Genomic DNA, 18,618 nt, shown 5'->3' with positions numbered 1-18,618 from the left:
GACAGTAAGCTGATTGGTCTATAATTTTTCAAGTCTTTGGCGTCCCCTTTCTTATGGATTAGGATTATGTTAGCGTTTTTCCAAGATTCCGGTACGCTCGACGTTATGAGGCATTGCGTATACAGGGTGGCCAGTTTCTCTAGAACAATCTGCCCACCATCCTTCAACAAATCTGCTGTTACCTGATCCTCCCCAGGTGCCTTCCCCCTTTGCATATCTCCCAAGGCTTTCTTTACTTCTTCCGGCGTTACCTGTGGGATTTCGAATTCCTCTAGACTATTTTCTCTTCCATTATCGTCGTGGGTGGCACTGGTACTGTACAAATCTCTATAGAACTCCTCAGCCACTTGTACTATCTCATCCATATTAGTAATGATATTGCCGGCTTTGTCTCTTAACGCATACATCTGATTCTTGCCAATTCCTAGTTTCTTCTTCACTGTTTTTAGGCTTCCTCCGTTCCTGAGAGCATGTTCAATTCTATCCATATTATACTTCCTTATGTCAGCTGTCTTACGCTTGTTGATTAAGTTCGAAAGTTCTGCCAGTTCTATTCTAGCTGTAGGGTTAGAGGCTTTCATACATTGGCGTTTCTTGATCAGATCTTTCGTCTCCTGCGATAGTTCACTGGTGTCCTGTCTAACGGAGTTACCACCGACTTCCATTGCACACTCCTTAATGATGTCCACAAGATTGTCGTTCATTGCTTCAACACTAAGGTCCTGTTCCTGAGTTAAAGCCGAGTACCTGTTCTGTAGCTTGATCTGGAATTGCTCTATTTTCCCTCTTACCGCTAACTCATTGATCGGCTTCTTATGTACCAGTTTCTTCCGTTCCCTTCTCAGGTCTAGGCTAATTCGAGTTCTTACCATCCTGTGGTCACTGCAGCGCACCTTGCCGAGCACGTCCACATCTTTTATGATGCCAGGGTTAGCGCAGAGTATGAAGTCTATTTCATTTCTAGTCTCGCCGTTCGGGCCCCTCCACGTCCACTTTCGGCTATCCCGTTTGCGGAAGAAGGTATTCATTATCCTCATATTATTCTTTTCCGCAAACTCTACCAATAACTCCCCCCTGATATTCCTAGTGCCTATGCCATATTCCCCCACTGCCTTGTCTCCAGCCTGCTTTTTGCCTACCTTGGCATTAAAGTCACCCATTAGTATAGTGTGTTTAGTTTTCACTCTACCCATCGCCGATTCCACGTCTTCATAGAAGCTTTCGACTTCCTGGTCATCATGACTGGATGTAGGGGCGTAGACCTGTACAATCTTCATTTTGTACCTCTTATTAAGTTTCACAACAAGACCTGCCACCCTCTCGTTCATGCTATAGAATTCCTGTATGTTACCAGCTATATTCTTATTAATCAGGAATCCGACTCCTAGTTCTCTTCTCTCCGCTAAGCCCCGGTAGCACAGGACGTGCCCGCTTTTTAGCACTGTATATGCTTCTTTTGGCCTCCTAACTTCACTGAGCCCTATTATATCCCATTTACTGCCCTCTAATTCCTCCAATAGCACTGCTAGACTCGCCTCACTAGATAACGTTCTAGCGTTAAACGTTGCCAGGTTCATATTCCAATGGCGGCCTGTCCGGAGCCAGTGATTCTTAGCACCCTCTGCAGCGTCGCAGGTCTGACCGCCGCCGTGGTCAGTTGCTTCGCAGCTGCTGGGGACTGAGGGCCGGGGTTTGATTGTGTTGTCCATATAGGAGGTTGTGGCCAAGTACTGCACCAGGGTGGCCAATCCTGCTCTGGTGAGGGAGTGCGTTACCGGTTCTGGTCACGGGGATCAGGCCACACTCCAGGCCTGTTTATGCAATTTTATCAACACGCGGATTTTTTTTTTTTTTTAGTCCGGTGGAAAATTGCCGGCACCGCGATTCGAACCACGGACCTTTTGCACGCGAGGCGGGTGTTCTACCTCTACGCCACCGCTGCAACTTGTTGGCCGCGCGTGTGCTTCTGTGCGCGTGCCGTTCCCGTGGATTTAACAGCCGCCAGCGTTGGAACAGGTTGAGGCAGCAGGTGGTGTAGTTCCTCCACTTCTGTTCAACCTCGAAAGTAGACGGTCGAGACATGGTGGACTACTACGCAGTCCTCCTCGTCTCCAGGAGTGCTACCACTGATGATATCAAGAAGGCGTATAGAAAATTGGCCTTGAAGTGGCATCCTGACAAAAATCCTGAAAAGAAGGAAGAAGCTGAGCGGCGATTCAAGGAAATCTCAGAAGCTTATGAAGTTCTTTCAGATGACAAAAAACGCAAAGTGTACGACCGGTATGGCAGGGAAGGCCTGAACGGCAGTGCTGGCGGTATGCGGTCAGGTGCCCGCCACAGCCACCATCACTTCAATGGATGCATGGGTGGTGTTGGCGGATTCTTCGACGATGGGTTTACTGCACCATTCTTCAGCTTCACGTTCCGGGACCCGGAGGATGTATTCCGGGAGTTCTTTGGCACAGACTCATTCCACATGTTTTTTGACAACCCATACACGGCCACCAACACCGGTCTTCCGCAACAGCATCACCACAACCAAGCCAGGCATGGACACTCTGCAGGGAGCACATCGGAAGGCGACAAATCTAGGACCCCGGCACCCGCTTGCTGGCATTCCCCAGCGCAGTCTGCGCGGGCACTGTCAGTGCCATTAGACACTCGATGCCATGTTTTCGTGTGCCGCGTTGCATCACCGCAACCTCGACACTGCACACAAAGCAAACATCACCACGCCGACACCAGTCGCACAAACGAAAAATGTGGCCTACTCGCAGCGTCGTGCACGAAGAAAAACAAATCTGCTGCTGAATTGTCTTGACATGGCTTACTAAGCTGAGACCGGAACTGCTGTAGCTACGAACCAGGCAGAAACGATGATGATGAGCAGGGGTTTTCAGTAGCACCACTTCGTGGGGCAGCTAGGAGGCTCTGTTCAAAACAAAAATGGCGTTCAGCAAGTCGAACCTTGCACCGGTCAGAGTCGGTGCATAGTGCTCTCGATCGAGTGGGCTCAAGGAGTGTCCGAAAAATCAGACTAGAGGTTGCAAGGTGTCCGAACTTTTGGCAGTTGTTATACATTATGGTCTATGGGGAGAATGGCGGTGCCGCGAAAAAGACCGAATAATCGAGCAAGTCCGAATTTTTGGAGTCCGAAAAATCAGTCGGTGACTGTAACCAATAATGCCGCATTGGGGTGTTGTAGCAAGTGGGCTATTTCACCATGGAAAACACACAAAAGTGGATGGTGCAGCAGCTTCTTATTGTTATAACCGATATATTGTTAAAATCGACATCGTTATAAGTGGGTTCGACTGTATACGCATACCGCTTACCGCATACCGCTTACTGCATAGTGCTTACAGTGCAGTCGCGCGAAACAGAATACTGGTTATAATTTGACTTCCGCGGGAAAAGCATGGTAGCGAGCACGTTTCTTAATGAGGTGCGCCCACCGATGGGCGAGGAGAGCAGCAAGGGCGATCTGGAGCAGGAGCATGAGACGCGGAGCGAACGAACGAAAAAAAAAAGTGGCACCAGCACGATGCGGGCTCGCGCTGGTTGCCTAGACGACGGAGAAGCCTTTTGTGTAGCTGCTTATCAGTGGTGCACTGTGTACTGAACATGACTGCAGTTTCTGTGCACCCGTCACGATGCGTGTCGTGAAGTGCAGATAACCTGCATGCCGCATTGTCAGTTTAAGCAGGGTTGCGCAAGTTTATTTGGACCTATTAGGCTTTATGTGCACTAGTGAGCTGCCATTTGTACCAGTGCGCGCACATACAAACTTCCTAGGCATTCGTACTAGTTGCCGTAGCTAATCGCCCGACGAACCAAACTCCACTTCATACGCGTTGCAGTCAGTTCAGCCCATGCACTTGATCACATGCGTAATCTCTATGTAATCGTCTCCAGATACGAACATATCAAGGGTGAGCTTCCTGCGACGGCATGCCGCCCGATACCCCCGCTGTTGTGGTTTGGTGTCGAGTCAATGACGTGTTGCAATGGCTGTATGGCACATGGAAAGTGGAGAAACCACAGTGATAACGAAAGTGAGGGCACGGGCAACACTCGAATGGCGGCAGCTTGGTCCATGATCGTTATGTTTCCGACACCGTGCATACGCTGATCAGTCCGAGAAATCTGATGAGACACTGTACTTCGCCTGAAATTCTGGTTGCCATCATTTTAAAAAAAATTATTATTACTTTGTCTGCTTCATGCGAAGACTGTGGGTACTTGAACATTAAGCTTTCAACGTTAGTAAATTTAAACTGATGCATAACTCCCAGTCGCATGCCTCGATTCACGGATAAGTGCTGCTGCTTGGTCTGCATATTTTGCATATGTGCAGGCCTTTAAAATTGTTGTTTTGGTTATAGTTCGGTCCCGCTTATTGTGCGGATATTTGTGGCTACAGCCACTTACGTTATAAGCAGTCTACACTGTATTCTGTAGGTGATCCATTACGTTAGTATGTATATGATCTAATAGCTTCCATGACACGCTGGTTATTGAAATAGGCCCGTATTTTTATGTCTTTGTTTAGTCGCTAATTTTAAATACAGGGACTACATTTACACTATCCAAATCAATCGGTAGGGTCTCATCTTCAATCGAGACTTGAAAGAGGATTATAAGGAAGAAGGTCATGAATGCAGTGCAGCTTTTTAACAGATAGTTCGGAATGCAGTGAGGACCAGGTGCAGAACCAAACTTAGCCCCTGAAACGGTTCGGACAAATTTTGTAGACGTGTAGCGTACAGCTAAAGTTATTCATTTGCACCACAATTTCTGTGAAACATATCATATTAAGAGAGTTACGGACGATTAAAAGTTACCCTCCTCCATAGTCATGCATTTCCTCAACTCGTTCGCCTAGTGATCAGGGGTAAGCTCCTCCTTCACTGGCTCTGCGTCATGATGGCACGTCATGTCGTCGACTTCCGGTTCTCTAGGAGCGCGCACGCGAAGCTTCTCCAAACTCTCCGCCAGCTGCTTGGCAGTCGACCCCAAGCGAGAGCTATCGAAGCAGCATGCGTTGCAAGCATTCTGTCGCAGCTCCGAATGTGTCTGGTATTCCGGTAACCACAGGTGTTTCGATGGAACGGTCGAGGCATAAGCTCAAATGATGAAAGAACTTTAGCGTAGACGTACGTGAGCTTCCTGATCGGTCTCCATGCTCCAGCCACCCGTTGGCGCAGAGCTTAACCAGCCAAACAAAAGCTAATACTGCTCTAACGAAGTGTAAAACATTTTAAGCATTTACAAAGACAACGTGTGAACGATTACACTCCTGCGAAAAATTTACACCAGCAGTAAAGAAGAATACATTTCGTTACTGCTACTGTGTGTGGTTGAGCTCTGTGCCAAACACAGAGCTCAAATATGAATGGCTGCATCGTGCAGACCATTCAGATTTGCGCTTCTGCTCATCCTGTAAAACGACACGGTATAATGGCGAGGCCCTGTCCCCTTGCGCTTGCGTTTACCCTAATACCGGACTTGCAAAGTGCTATTGCGTTAGTAATCTTCTGGTGTAAAGTGATGGCTGCAAGCGCGCAAATCTTGGCGCCAATGGGATAGCGGCAGTCCGATGCGCTGCAGCCAATCCACTCGTCTGCTCCCTTGCAGAGGGTCACAAGGTCGCAGCTAGACATATTGCCAGTCGGTATGTTTGCGGTCCACACCGCAACAATTCCAATCATAGTGCTCGCGAAAAGACAGACCGACTCTGACTGCTGAGCTCTCGTCAAAATGGAGCATGTTTTAACACAAGCAGACGACGCTTGCTGTGCTCCAGAAGTGCTTGAGAAATTGTTCTTGTGCATTCTCTTCCTGTTACTTTCTTTTTATAGAAACAAATAAATTAACATTCCAACTATTACGAACATCATTTATTCACCATAAAGGTGGAAAAGTTATCTATGATGCGCCCTGGGCACCCAATCAGATAGCTCGCCCTACTGCCCCTGCTTAATGAGCGTGATGTGGATGGTTTGCATTGCCTGCCAGCACCTGTGAACAAAGTGCCGATCATTCTGATCAGGTTTTCCCGCCAATCTATGAAAGTAAATTGGCTTGCAAAGCGTGAAGTTGTGAAGAAATATGTTAAAGACATTGCCTTTTTCGATAATCTGTCGGTACTGAATAGAAAGCTTTTATGGCTTACCAAATCAAGAGCACGTGGACAAGGCTACCAATTTTCATGGTGTTCAGATGGAAAGGTCTTTGTAAGGAAAGAACCTGGCGCAAGGGCAATAAGGATTGTGTCTGAACAAGACCTTGAGGTAATTGCTTAAGTTGGTTTCTTTTTTAATTGCAGCTGTTGCTTTTAACCTTTACGATGTATTATACTAGTGACTCCCTTAACACGTTCGTAAATGGAAATAGCTATTGTAAATCTTTTTCCTTGTATCATTTAAATGCACAAAGCCTCAGAAATAAGATTGATGAAATTGAGGGTGATCTCGAGCTCATAAAATGTCACTTTGACATAATTGGATTTACAGGAACATGGTATGCATCGAATGGCGATGTTGCACCGTTAACAGGTTATGACAACGTCTCTGTATTTAGGAAAGAAAAACGTGGTGGGGCGGCGCATCTTTGTATATAAAACAAGACATTGATTATAGGGTTCTTCCGGAATTCACCGTAGTTTGTGATGATTTTGAAACAGTTGGTGTTACAAATCATAATACGATTATACTTCTCACATACCGACCCCCTCACGGATTAGTTAGCACCTTTCTTACTTACATTGAAGTCCTTTTTTGAATATGCTACCTTCACTTCATATTCACTTCACTTCATATTTGGTGACCTGAATATTGATTTATTAAGAAACAATGCTAGCCAGGTGCACCTACTCGAGTTGATGTTGTCATATGGGTGTAAAAATATTGTAGATAAGCCAACACGAATAAGTCAACACTCCAAAACGCTCAGACTTGTGCTTTACTAATTTACCTTCAAATAAAATAACGTCCGGTGTAATTTTGGCGAGCTTAAGTGATTGCCTTCTTTTTCTTGGTGAAAAAAATGGGTGGAACTTAATTCCTCCGATAAATGATCAATGAAAATAACATTTTGCAGTTCCATTCACTGATGGCTGACGCAGTCTGGGATGACATATATAGTGAAAGTATCCCGTGTAAGGCATACGACATTTTTTTTAGAGAAAGTGCTTCACCACTATAACAGTTCCTTTTCACTCATGCCTATAAAAAAGCAGAGGAGGATAAAAAAACGGTGGATTACTCCGGTATCATAGATACGTATAAACAGAAAAAACTGGCTGTTTGCTCGTTTCATAAAAATGAAAGATCCGGTTCATTTCACGGAGTGTAAAAAATTCTGTAACAACTTAACTTTAGATCTTAAGACAGAAAAAAATTAGCTTACTACGACAACAAATTTTCCACAGTAATGAACAGTCCTAAATTATTGTGGTGAACAGCTAACAGCATCATAAAAGGTGGCAAATCACGCATTTCGCCGGATTTTTACATGGGCGGTAAAATATTTTCAGGTGTACCACTTGCAAACAAGTTTAACGAACATTTTCTTAATGCAGGCTCGTCAAATTACTCACGTATGACCCAAGCGTTAACGCTTATCGATTCATTTGTTTTTTTCACTAATAATAATTCACTGTCTCTGATACCTACATCGGAGGAAGAAGTTGTAAGTGTTGTAAAATCAATGAAGGATGGGTGCTTGCCAGGAAATGACGATATTAGTGCACGCCCCATCGAGGCCGTACTTCCATTTCTTGTGGGTCCTCTAGTATATATTTGTAATCTCATATTTGAGACTGGTATATTCCCTGATAAAATGAAAGTTGCGCGCGTAACCTTAATATTCAAAGGAGGAAAAAATGATCTGAATAATTGCAGACCTATTTCTGTTTTGCCGCTCTTTTCTAAAATCCCCGAACGCATAATATACACGAGGTTAAACAAATTTTTAAATGCTCATAATGTAATATGTAAACAACAATATGGATTTCAGGCTAGAAAATTAACAGAGACAGCACTGCTATTCATAAAAGACCGTATTTTGGAAATGGTGTCTAACAACCGGGAAAACCGGGAATTCTCAGGGATTTTCAGTAGTCTAGAAAAACTCAGGGAAAGTTCGGGGAATTTGTGCCTCTGTCAGGGAAAGTTAGCTGTGATGTTATTGAAAGGGTCGAAAGTCGCGGTAATGCCGGCTCGAGTAACCGAAAGGAATCGTAATGAATCGTCTTTGACGCCCTGTCGTCGGCTGGAGGAGTTGCCAGTGTACAGTGAACAACCGACTTTCCGGATTCCCGATAATTTGGACGGCTTCGCGGCACCACCACGTATCCCAAAAAGTCAATGTGTCAGAACATCTGAAATTTCGAATGCAAGAATCTTCGCCATCCGATTTTCTGTACGTTTTGCCGTGACCGCAGGTCCTAAATGACATTAATCAAAGCCACCACCGCTGCCATTTTGATTACCTCGCAGCCTCGAACCGGCGTTCTCGCACGCAGATCCGCTGGCAGCCGTAGCCACCGCTGCGGCAACGCTAAGCCTAGCTGCTTCGACGTTCGCTGCGAATCTTCTTGCTGTTGGAGGCCGTGCTTTTTATTAAAAGAATTCGCTGCTGTCAGCAATGGGGACTCCGCCTTTGTGGTCCTCGCGATTGGCTTAGAAGCTTGGAAAGCACTTTGCGTTGCGTAAAGCCGGTTCCCAAAAGTCAGCTTCGCCTCTGCACAGAAATGCTACTTGGTGAAGCATGCGCAAAAGTATTGCACTGAAGCATAACAAGCGAGGGGAGGGTATTGCCACGGGACACAGTATGTATTCCTTAATTATACACGCGTGCACCCGGTCTTTCCTGTCACAGTACGCGCACCGATATGTCAATATGTGTACCGACAGGCCTTCCGAGTGTTTTCGAATGTGCCTGTGGCGATTTGAGCCCTTAAGGGCAGTAAATGATCTGCATTTATTTTTTCCAACTGGCCGATTTTGCGGACGTTTTCGCGGCCCCTAGGGAATTCGAAATATCTTACGTGGACTGTGCAACTGACCAAGAAGATGCTTCAAATGATCAGTAGGGTGAACGAGTGGTGGAAGGAAGACAACAACAGAAAGGACCTACGCATTAAGGAATGAATGGGAAAGGAAGCATAGTGCCATCGTTTTGAAGGAACTTGAGGTCAAAAAACAGTGTTCGCTGATGCCGAGATGCAGGTGTCCCTCATCCAACCCAAAATAAACTCTTTAAAGCAGTGAAACAATGCTGAGGCAACGTGCATGGGCTGAGAGTATGTCAGGACAGTTGAGATTGACTTACGAGCTGTTGAGAGAGAATCTCAATTAAAATGAAATCGAGGGTTCGACGGAAGCCCGTCTGGTTGGGATGAAGCATTGAAGAAATAAAACGAAGGATACCGACCAACAGAAGTGATAAAGAATGAATAAACCTAAAAGACGTTTCGGCTTCGCTGCAGAAGCCTTGTTCACAATGGGATGACAGAAGGTTCATGGAAGCTTATGTATGCTGCAGAACGTGACGTAAGCAGCGCGTGTATGACGGAGGGAGGGTTCCCTCATTTCGATTGAGCGTGTGACGTGTTTTTGTATCTCCAATGATTCCAGATACAGCCGCAATTTTAGGTTTCTTTCTTGGCCGATAATTCTCGAGCGGTCCCAGTCGATCTTGTGGCCCGTTGCATCCATGTGCTCGGCAAGGGCATTCGACACTTTATCTTTCTTTTTGACATCTTTCTGATGCTGCCTCAGTCTCTGTTTGAAGTTGCCCGACTCACCGATGTATGCGTAGTCGCAATCTGCGCAGGGTATCTTATAGACCACGCCGGGAAACGATTCTCTCGGAAGCCTGTCCTTGCCGTTGACGAGCGCCTCAGCTTACACACAGGCACGTGCGCCACCTCAACGTCATAACCGCATAGAACACGAGACAAGGTTTTCCTTATACCTGGAACGTAAGGTATGGCAGCACGCTTTCTTGGTCGGGGATTGGCCGGACTAGCTGGATTGGACAGACGGCGTTCCACAGAACTCAAAAAGGATATGGGATAGCCGCTTGCCGAGAGATCACCTCGCATGTGGTCCAAGTCAGTGGAACGACTTTCTGCTGTGGTTCAAATGCTGTTCGTACGGTTGAGCAGTGAGGCTGCAACCGACCTTTTGTGAGCGTCTGGATGGACGGATTGAAAGTTCAGATAGCGGCCAGTGTGTGTTTCCTTACGGTATACGCTGAACGAGAGCCATCCATCGCGTCTGGTGACAAGTACATCTAAAAAAGGTAGTCTGCTGTCGACCTCTGTCTCAACTGTGAATTGGATGGCCTTTTCCTGACTGTTTAGGTGCGCAGTGAACGAATCCAAAGCGCTGCGCCGAATTAGACAGAAACTTTCGTCCACATAGCGCAGAAAAACTTTTGGCCTAGGACTGAAGGACGCGAAAGCACGTCTTTCCAAACATTCCATCGTAAGATTGGCAGCTGTAACAGAGACGGATGCACCCATTGCCGTACCGTGGACTTGCCTGTAGAAGACTTTGTCGAAACAGAATTACGTGTTTCCAAGGCAAAAACAGAGTAACCTCTTGAGGTCGGAACCGTCAATGGGCGACCTGCCTGGCAAGGTCCTGTCAGATTCCAGAGCAGAAGTGCATGCTTCCAAAGCCAAGTCAGTCGGAATTGAGGTAAACAGCAACACCACGTCGGACGAAACCATGACCTCGTCGTCTAAAGACACGTCACAAACGTTTTCAATAAAGTCACAGGAGTTGCTCACGTGCGTGGAGCTCTTCCCGATGAGTGGAGCCAGAAGCTGGTGCAGGTATGCGGACAATTTCTAGAGAGGGGAGCGAGTGTAGTCGACGATTGGATGTAGGGGGACGTTAGGCTTATGAACCTTTGGCAGGCCATAAAGTGCAGGTGCAGCACCGTTATGAGAGAGAAGCTTGAAATACAAAGACTTGTGCTCGGGAGCTACGAAGCGTAACACGTCAGCCAGGAGAGTCTGGAAGTCCCTCTGAACTTTCAAAGTCGGGTCCCGAGTGAGCCGGACGTAAGTGTCCTGGTCATTGAGCAGAGCCAACATCTTGTTATTGTAGACAGCCAAGTCAATTAGCACTGTTGCATTCCCCTTGTCGGCGGGAAGTATCTCGATTGCAGTGTTCGCCTGAAGTAAGTCGCTTGACAGCTTTTCGTTCCTCAGCGGAAGGAGGGGAAACAAACTTCCTCCGGTGCAGATCAGAAAGGACACCAATGGCGCAGGTGCGAGCCTCGTCACGGCAGGACAGGTCAACTTGGTTAACCGCGCACTCCACCGCACACACAACCTTTCGGATGTCAGGTGCAGGTGCAACATTGAAATTCAGACCTAGCTCCAGGACTGAGGCCTCGGCTGGGTCGACGCTGTGCGAAGAGAGGTTGTATACCGTAGTTCGTCGGTTGTACGGCCGGTATGGTCTGGTAGACTCCGAAAGTCTGTCAAGCTTGGCACTGTGCACCAACCCCGCATCACGGGCACGTATGTTGGCTTCAAAGTTGGCGTGTAGTTGGATGCTTGCAAAATGATCTGGACAGTGGTCCTCCAGGCGGCGACGTGCAAAAAATGCCTCGTTTTCAAGTTTCCTAATACTGTTTAGACAGTCCTGTATCCTTGCTTGAAGCAACAGCCTCTCAGTCTTTGCAACGACACTGTAGCCAAATTTGGAAGGTACTGGCCTGTTAAAGTGCAATGAGCGCGGGATGAGGCCCCGTGCTTTGCAGGCAAGGTTGAACTCTAGGTGTCCATGAACCGCAGCAATGCGGGTTTTGAGGGAAACATAACGGCGAATTCCGGTGATTACATGTCTGAATTTCAATGTTGCACCTGCACCTGACGTCCGAAAGGTTGTGTGTGCGGTGGAGTGCGCGGTTAACCAAGTTGACCTGTCCTGCCGTGACGAGGCTCGCACCTGCGCCATTGGTGTCCTTTCTGATCTGCACCGGAGGAAGTTTGTTTCCCCTCCTTCCGCTGAGGAACGAAAAGCTGTCAAGCGACTTCAGGCGAACACTGCAATCGTGATACTTCCCGCCGACAAGGGGAATGCAACAGTGCTATTTGACTTGGCTGTCTACAGTAACAAGATGTTGGCTCTGCTCAATGACCATGACACTTACGTGCGGCTCACTCGGGACCCGACTTTGAAGGTTCAGAGGGACTTCCAGACTCTCCTGGCTGACGTGTTACGCTTCGTAGCTCCCGAGCACAAGTCTTTGTATTTCAAGCTTCTCTCTCATAACGGTGCTGCATCTGCACTTTATGGCCTGCCAAAGGTTCATAAGCCTAACGTCCCCCAACATCCAATCGTCGACTACACTCGCTCACCTCTCTAGAAATTGTCCGCATACCTGCACCAGCTTCTGGCTCCACTCATAGGGAAGAGCTCCACGCACGTGAGCAACTCCTGTGACTTTATTGAAAACGTTTGTGACGTGTCTTTAGACGACGAAGTGATGGTTTCGTTCGACGTGGTGTCGCTGTTTGCCTCAATTCCGACTGACTTGGCTGTGGAAGCATGCACTTCTGCTCTGGAATCTGACAGGACCTTGCCAGGCAGGTCGCCCATTGACGTTCCCGACCTCCAGAGGCTACTCTGTTTTTGCCTTGGAAACACGTACATCTGTTTCGACAAGGTCTTCTACAGGCAAGTCCACGGTACGGCAATGGGTGCATCCGTCTCTGTTACTGCTGCCAATCTTACGATGGAATGTTTGGAAAGGCGTGCTTTCGCGTCCTTCAGTCCTAGGCCAAAAGTTTTTCTGCGCTATGTGGACGAAAGTTTCTGTCTGATTCGGCGCAGCGCTTTGGATTCGTTCACTGCGCACCTAAACAGTCAGGAAAAGGCCATCCCATTCACAGTTGAGACAGAGGTCGACAGCAGACTACCTTTTTTAGATGTACTTGTCACCAGACGCGATGGATGGCTCTCGTTCAGCGTATATCGTAAGGACACACACACTGGCCGCTACCTGAACTTCCAATCCGTCCATCCAGACGCTCGCAAAAGGTGGGTTGCTGCCTCACTGCTCAACCGTACGAACAGCGTTTGCACCACAGCAGAAAGTCGTTCCACTGACTTGGACCATATGCGAGGTGATCTCTCGGCAAGCGGCTATCCCACATCCTTTTTGAGTTCTGTGGAACGCCGTCTGTCCAATCCAGCTAGTCCGGCCAATCCCCGACCAAGAAACCGTGCTGCCATACCTTACGTTCCAGGTATAAGCGAAACCTTGTCTCGTGTTCTATGCGGTTATGACGTTGAGGTGGCGCACGTGCCTGTCTGTAAGCTGAGGCGCTCGTCGGTGGCAAGGACAGGCTTCCGAGAGAATCGTTTCCCGGCGTGGTCTATAAGATACCCTGCGCAGATTGCGACTACGCATACATCGGTGAGTCGGGCAACTTCAAACAGACTGAGGCAGCATCAGAAAGCTGTCGAAAAGAAACATAGTGTCGAATGCCCTTGCCGAGCACACGGATGCAACGGGCCACAAGATCGACTGGGAGCGGTCGAGAATTATCGGCCAAGAAAGAAACCTAAAATCGCGGCTGCATCTGGAATCACTGGAGATAAAAAAAAAACACGTCACACGCTCAATCGAGATGAATGAACTCTCCTCCCGTCATACACGCGCTGCTTACGTCACGTTCTGTAACATACATAAGCTTCCATGAACCTTCCGTCATCCCATCGTGAACAAGGCTTCCGTAGCGAAGCCGAAACGTCTTTTAGATTTATTCATTTTTTAGCACTTCTCTTGGTCGGTTTCCTTCCTTTTATTTCTTCAGAATCTCAATTAGGACAAAGTTTGGGCCTGAGGCTACTGAGCTTGCTATCAGTTGATAGAAGTAGCTCATATTTGAAAATATTTGCTTCTGTATGCTTCTGCTTTGGAAATAACTTCGAAAAATTGGAAATCGAGTCGAACATTCCCATTATAAAACTTATTGTGCGCAAACAAACAGAGACGAAGAAGAGAAGAAACACAAGGACGAGCGCTCGTCCTTGTGTTTCTTCTATTCTTCGTCTATGTTTGAATACTTAGTTTAGCGCAAAACGACAGACACAAGAAAGACGACAGGACAAGGCGCTACTCTCAACTGACATCATTTTATTGCGTCACTCCTTTATAGATCGCTCAAACAAGAGGAACATGCGCAGTGAGCATGAGCACCATGCGGTGGAGCCACCAACAACCAATCCCAAGAGCGCACTCATGCGACAGCATCCAAAAAACCAAATTCAGCGCTGTACAAGGTTAAGGAAGGCACACTAATGCACTGTGACCCCAATGACTGAATGAAAAATGCTTCCGATAACTCTCGGGCGGTGGTGTCACGGCTCATCTTCAAAATCGTGGTATCATGAAACAGGGGTTTGCACTTGCATGTTTTACAATGCAGAGCCAGATTGGAGCCTGTGCCTGTTGGTATGGATCGCTCAAGTTCTCTAAGGCGCTCGTTAACACAGCGGCCTGACTGCCCTACATACACTTTGCCACATGATAAGGGAATCTTATAAACCACACCGACGCTGCAATTTACAAACTTCACGTGGCTCTTTTCACAATCAGGTTTTTTACTTGTTTTAGAAATACGGTTGCATAACATTGACAGTTTCTGAGGAGCGGAAAACACTACCGGAATTTGGTATCTATTGGCGACATTCTTTAGATTGTGAGCCACTCTGTGGCAATACGGCACAACTTCAGGCCTCTTCTTTTGTGTGATGCAGTTACTTTTGTGCCGCTTCCCTTTCAGTTTTTGAAGCAAAACCTCCGAGACTGACGTCACCACCACACTTGGGTAACCAGCAGCCTGCAGCCTATTTAACTGTGCACTGAAACTCATGTTCGCAGAGTGATGACAAGATTTCTTTAAGGAAGATTCTAAACACATCAAAGCAATAGCGCGTTTCACAGTCTTTGAGTGCGCAGACGCGTAAGGTAAAAGTTCCTTACGTGCACGTGGCGAGTACATCCAACAGGCGTGGCCTGTTTGTAAGGATAGCTGCAAATCTAAAAACTGGAGTTTACCGTCCCTAGACAGCTCATGTGTGAAAGTTAAACCTTTGCCATTGTCATTGAACAGAGTTAAAATATCAGCTGCCGTCACGGAGCATTCGTTGTTAGTCTGTTTTATCACAACAAGAAAATCGTCAACATATCTAAAAATTCGAACCGAGTCATTGTTTAAGGCACTCTTAAGAGCGCGGTCTACAAACGATAAAAAAATATTACAAAGAGCAGGCGCCACACATGAACCAATACACACACCATTTTTCTGGATAAAAAGGTTATTTTCTAACTGGATAAAAGTTGCACTTAAGTAAAATTCGAGAAGGGACATGAAACTTTCCGAAGACAACCCGGTCGCATTGCGAAAATCTACCTCGCCGCTTTCTTCGATGCACGTCATCACACTGCGAAATAGCTCATCATGTGGTATCGAATAGTAAAGATCTTCTACGTCAACAGAAAAAATGTCGGCTACTGAATGGTTGTCTTCCAGAAAGGAAACAACATCGAAAGAATCCTTTATGCCATAAGGATCGTCAATAGTTAAATGCTTCAACTGTTTTTGCAAAAACCGGCTAACCAAAACCTGCCAACAGTTGTTTTCACTGACTATTGTACGGAAAGGCACATCCGGTTTGTGCGTTTTTGCAGTGAAAAAAACCTCTAGAGCAAGCACCTTACATTGTTTTACATCTTTCACAATCTTGGTGAGGCCTATATTTTCCAACAAAGAAATGGCTTTGCGTTTTACCTTCTGAGCTTTCTCATTTGCCAGAATGAAGTTCTTGTTGACAGCCTCAATGGCTTTTTTGTTGAAGACCGCAGACGGAGCTATCACAAAACCGCCCTCTTTGTCAGTCAGTAACAGCCGAAGTTCATTGTCTCTGGATGCTTACGTTCTGCATGAAGAATGGACATGTTCCTCAAGACGTGGCGAGTCTCTTCGGGAACGTCAGGCCTTCCGTCGGTCACGTGCGACGAATGTGTCGGATTCTTCGTTCTGAAATTTGGCGGCAGGTACGCCTTCTGTACGACTGGTTGAGAGCTGTGTGCCACTCGCGCGATGCACCTATTGTGGCCGAGAAGAAGTTTCGTTTCTACAGACGTCTATCAACTCAGACTACAGAATTCTGGTGGACACAGCTGCTGCTAGTCCTCCGGTCCAGACTCCCGCGCAGAAAGGAAACAACGCAACCTGTCACCGCTGGTTTCCAGGTACTCGGTGACGTCAGGCTTCCTGACGAAGTTGCTGCATTGTTAAAGAATGGGCCGAAGTATAGCACGGAACCAAGAATTCCTGCACATGAGCTACTGGCTTTGAACAGGCGCATCGCAAGGAAAGCAGAACTAGAGGACCACGAGCGGTGCCTCCTCGATGGGGTGGACTGCCTTCGTAGGACCGTCACCGGGAGCGCGCCACCTTCGACAGCTGTTATCAAAAGGACAGTATCTTTCTTTAGAGACAATGAACTTCGGCTGTTACTGAGTGACAAAGAGGGCGGTTTTGTGATAGCTCCGTCTGCGGTCTTCAACAAAAAAGCCATTGAGGCTGTCAACAAGAACTTCATTCTGGCAAATGAGAAAGCTCAGAAGGTAAAACGCAAAGCCATTTCTTTGTTGGAAAATATAGGCCTCACCAAGATTGTGAAAGATGTAAAACAATGTAAGGTGCTTGCTCTAGAGGTTTTTTTCACTGCAAAAACGCACAAACCGGATGTGCCTTTCCGTACAATAGTCAGTGAAAACAACTGTTGGCAGGTTTTGGTTAGCCGGTTTTTGCAAAAACAGTTGAAGCATTTAACTATTGACGATCCTTATGGCATAAAGGATTCTTTCGATGTTGTTTCCTTTCTGGAAGACAACCATTCAGTAGCCGACATTTTTTCTGTTGACGTAGAAGATCTTTACTATTCGATACCACATGATGAGCTATTTCGCAGTGTGATGACGTGCATCGAAGAAAGCGGCGAGGTAGATTTTCGCAATGCGACCGGGTTGTCTTCGGAAAGTTTCATGTCCCTTCTCGAATTTTACTTAAGTGCAACTTTTATCCAGTTCGAAAATAACCTTTTTATCCAGAAAAATGGTGTGTGTATTGGTTCATGTGTGGCGCCTGCTCTTTGTAATATTTTTTTATCGTTTGTAGACCGCGCTCTTAAGAGTGCCTTAAACAATGACTCGGTTCGAATTTTTAGATATGTTGACGATTTTCTTGTTGTGATAAAACAGACTAACAACGAATGCTCCGTGACGGCAGCTGATATTTTAACTCTGTTCAATGACAATGGCAAAGGTTTAACTTTCACACATGAGCTGTCTAGGGACGGTAAACTCCAGTTTTTAGATTTGCAGCTATCCTTACAAACAGGCCACGCCTGTTGGATGTACTCGCCACGTGCACGTAAGGAACTTTTACCTTACGCGTCTGCGCACTCAAAGACTGTGAAACGCGCTATTGCTTTGATGTGTTTAGAATCTTCCTTAAAGAAATCTTGTCATCACTCTGCGAACATGAGTTTCAGTGCACAGTTAAATAGGCTGCAGGCTGCTGGTTACCCAAGTGTGGTGGTGACGTCAGTCTCGGAGGTTTTGCTTCAAAAACTGAAAGGGAAGCGGCACAAAAGTAACTGCATCACACAAAAGAAGAGGCCTGAAGTTGTGCCGTATTGCCACAGAGTGGCTCACAATCTAAAGAATGTCGCCAATAGATACCAAATTCCGGTAGTGTTTTCCGCTCCTCAGAAACTGTCAATGTTATGCAACCGTATTTCTAAAACAAGTAAAAAACCTGATTGTGAAAAGAACCACGTGAAGTTTGTAGAATGCAGCGTCGGTGTCGTTTATAAGATTCCCTTATCATGTGGCAAAGTGTATGTAGGGCAGTCAGGCCGCTGTGTTAACGAGCGCCTTAGAGAACATGAGCGATCCATACCAACAGGCACAGGTTCCAATCTGGCTCTGCATTGTAAAACATGCAAGTGCAAACCCCTGTTTCATGATACCACGATTTTGAAGATGAGCCGTGACACCACCGCCCGAGAGTTATCGGAAGCATTTTTCATTCAGTCATTGGGGTCACAGTGCATTAGTGTGCCTTCCTTAACCTTGTACAGCGCTGAATTTGGTTTTTTGGATGCTGTCGCATGAGTGCGCTCTTGGGATTGGTTGTTGGTGGCTCCACCGCATGGTGCTCATGCTCACTGCGCATGTTCCTCTTGTTTGAGCGATCTATAAAGGAGTGACGCAATAAAATGATGTCAGTTGAGAGTAGCGCCTTGTCCTGTCGTCTTTCTTGTGTCTGTCGTTTTGCGCTAAACTAAGTATTCATGGATTCGCACCAACTAGCCCGCCAACGCATTGTGCTCGTCTATGTTTGTTTGCGCACAATAATTTTTAGATGAATTTGTTCCAACTAGGCCGACTCGCAGTCTTGCTTCAGAACATTCTCAAATACGAATAATTATTTGAGAATGTTCGACTCGATTTCCAATTTTTTTCGAAGACATTTTATTTGCTGTGCATTTTACTAACCCCTCCCTT

At 46.6% G+C, this 18,618-nt stretch overlaps 2 protein-coding genes across 4 annotated transcripts in view; both read left to right on the top strand.

The window, feature by feature from the left end:
* LOC139060019 (serine/threonine-protein phosphatase 2A activator-like) overlaps positions 1–18,618 on the top strand; it is a 361,591-nt gene that overhangs the window by 310,748 nt on the left and 32,225 nt on the right. The window lies entirely within an intron of this gene.
* On the top strand, positions 1,953–13,904 carry LOC139059341 (dnaJ homolog subfamily B member 6-like). The gene is made up of 3 exons (XM_070537625.1): positions 1,953–2,579; positions 12,506–12,707; positions 13,850–13,904. Exons 1-3 carry the CDS (start codon positions 2,081–2,083, stop codon positions 13,902–13,904), a joined length of 756 nt encoding a protein of 251 aa, XP_070393726.1. The 5' UTR covers positions 1,953–2,080.

The sequence above is a fragment of the Dermacentor albipictus genome, chromosome 1 (assembly GCF_038994185.2).
Source record: "Dermacentor albipictus isolate Rhodes 1998 colony chromosome 1, USDA_Dalb.pri_finalv2, whole genome shotgun sequence".
Lineage (NCBI taxonomy): Eukaryota > Metazoa > Arthropoda > Arachnida > Ixodida > Ixodidae > Dermacentor > Dermacentor albipictus.
The sequence above is the reverse complement of the archived record's forward strand: the minus strand, read 5'-3'. Positions and strand labels throughout refer to the sequence as shown.

Coding starts and splice junctions, on each gene's coding strand:
- LOC139059341 (XM_070537625.1), top strand. CDS start 2,081: ATGGTGGACTACTACGCAGTCCTCCTCGTCTCCAGGAGTGCTACCACT. Junction 2,580..12,505: donor TGCAGGGAGCACATCGGAAG/GCGACAAATCTA, acceptor ACGTGTCTTTAG/ACGACGAAGTGATGGTTTCG. Junction 12,708..13,849: donor TTCGACAAGGTCTTCTACAG/GCAAGTCCACGG, acceptor TTATTTCTTCAG/AATCTCAATTAGGACAAAGT.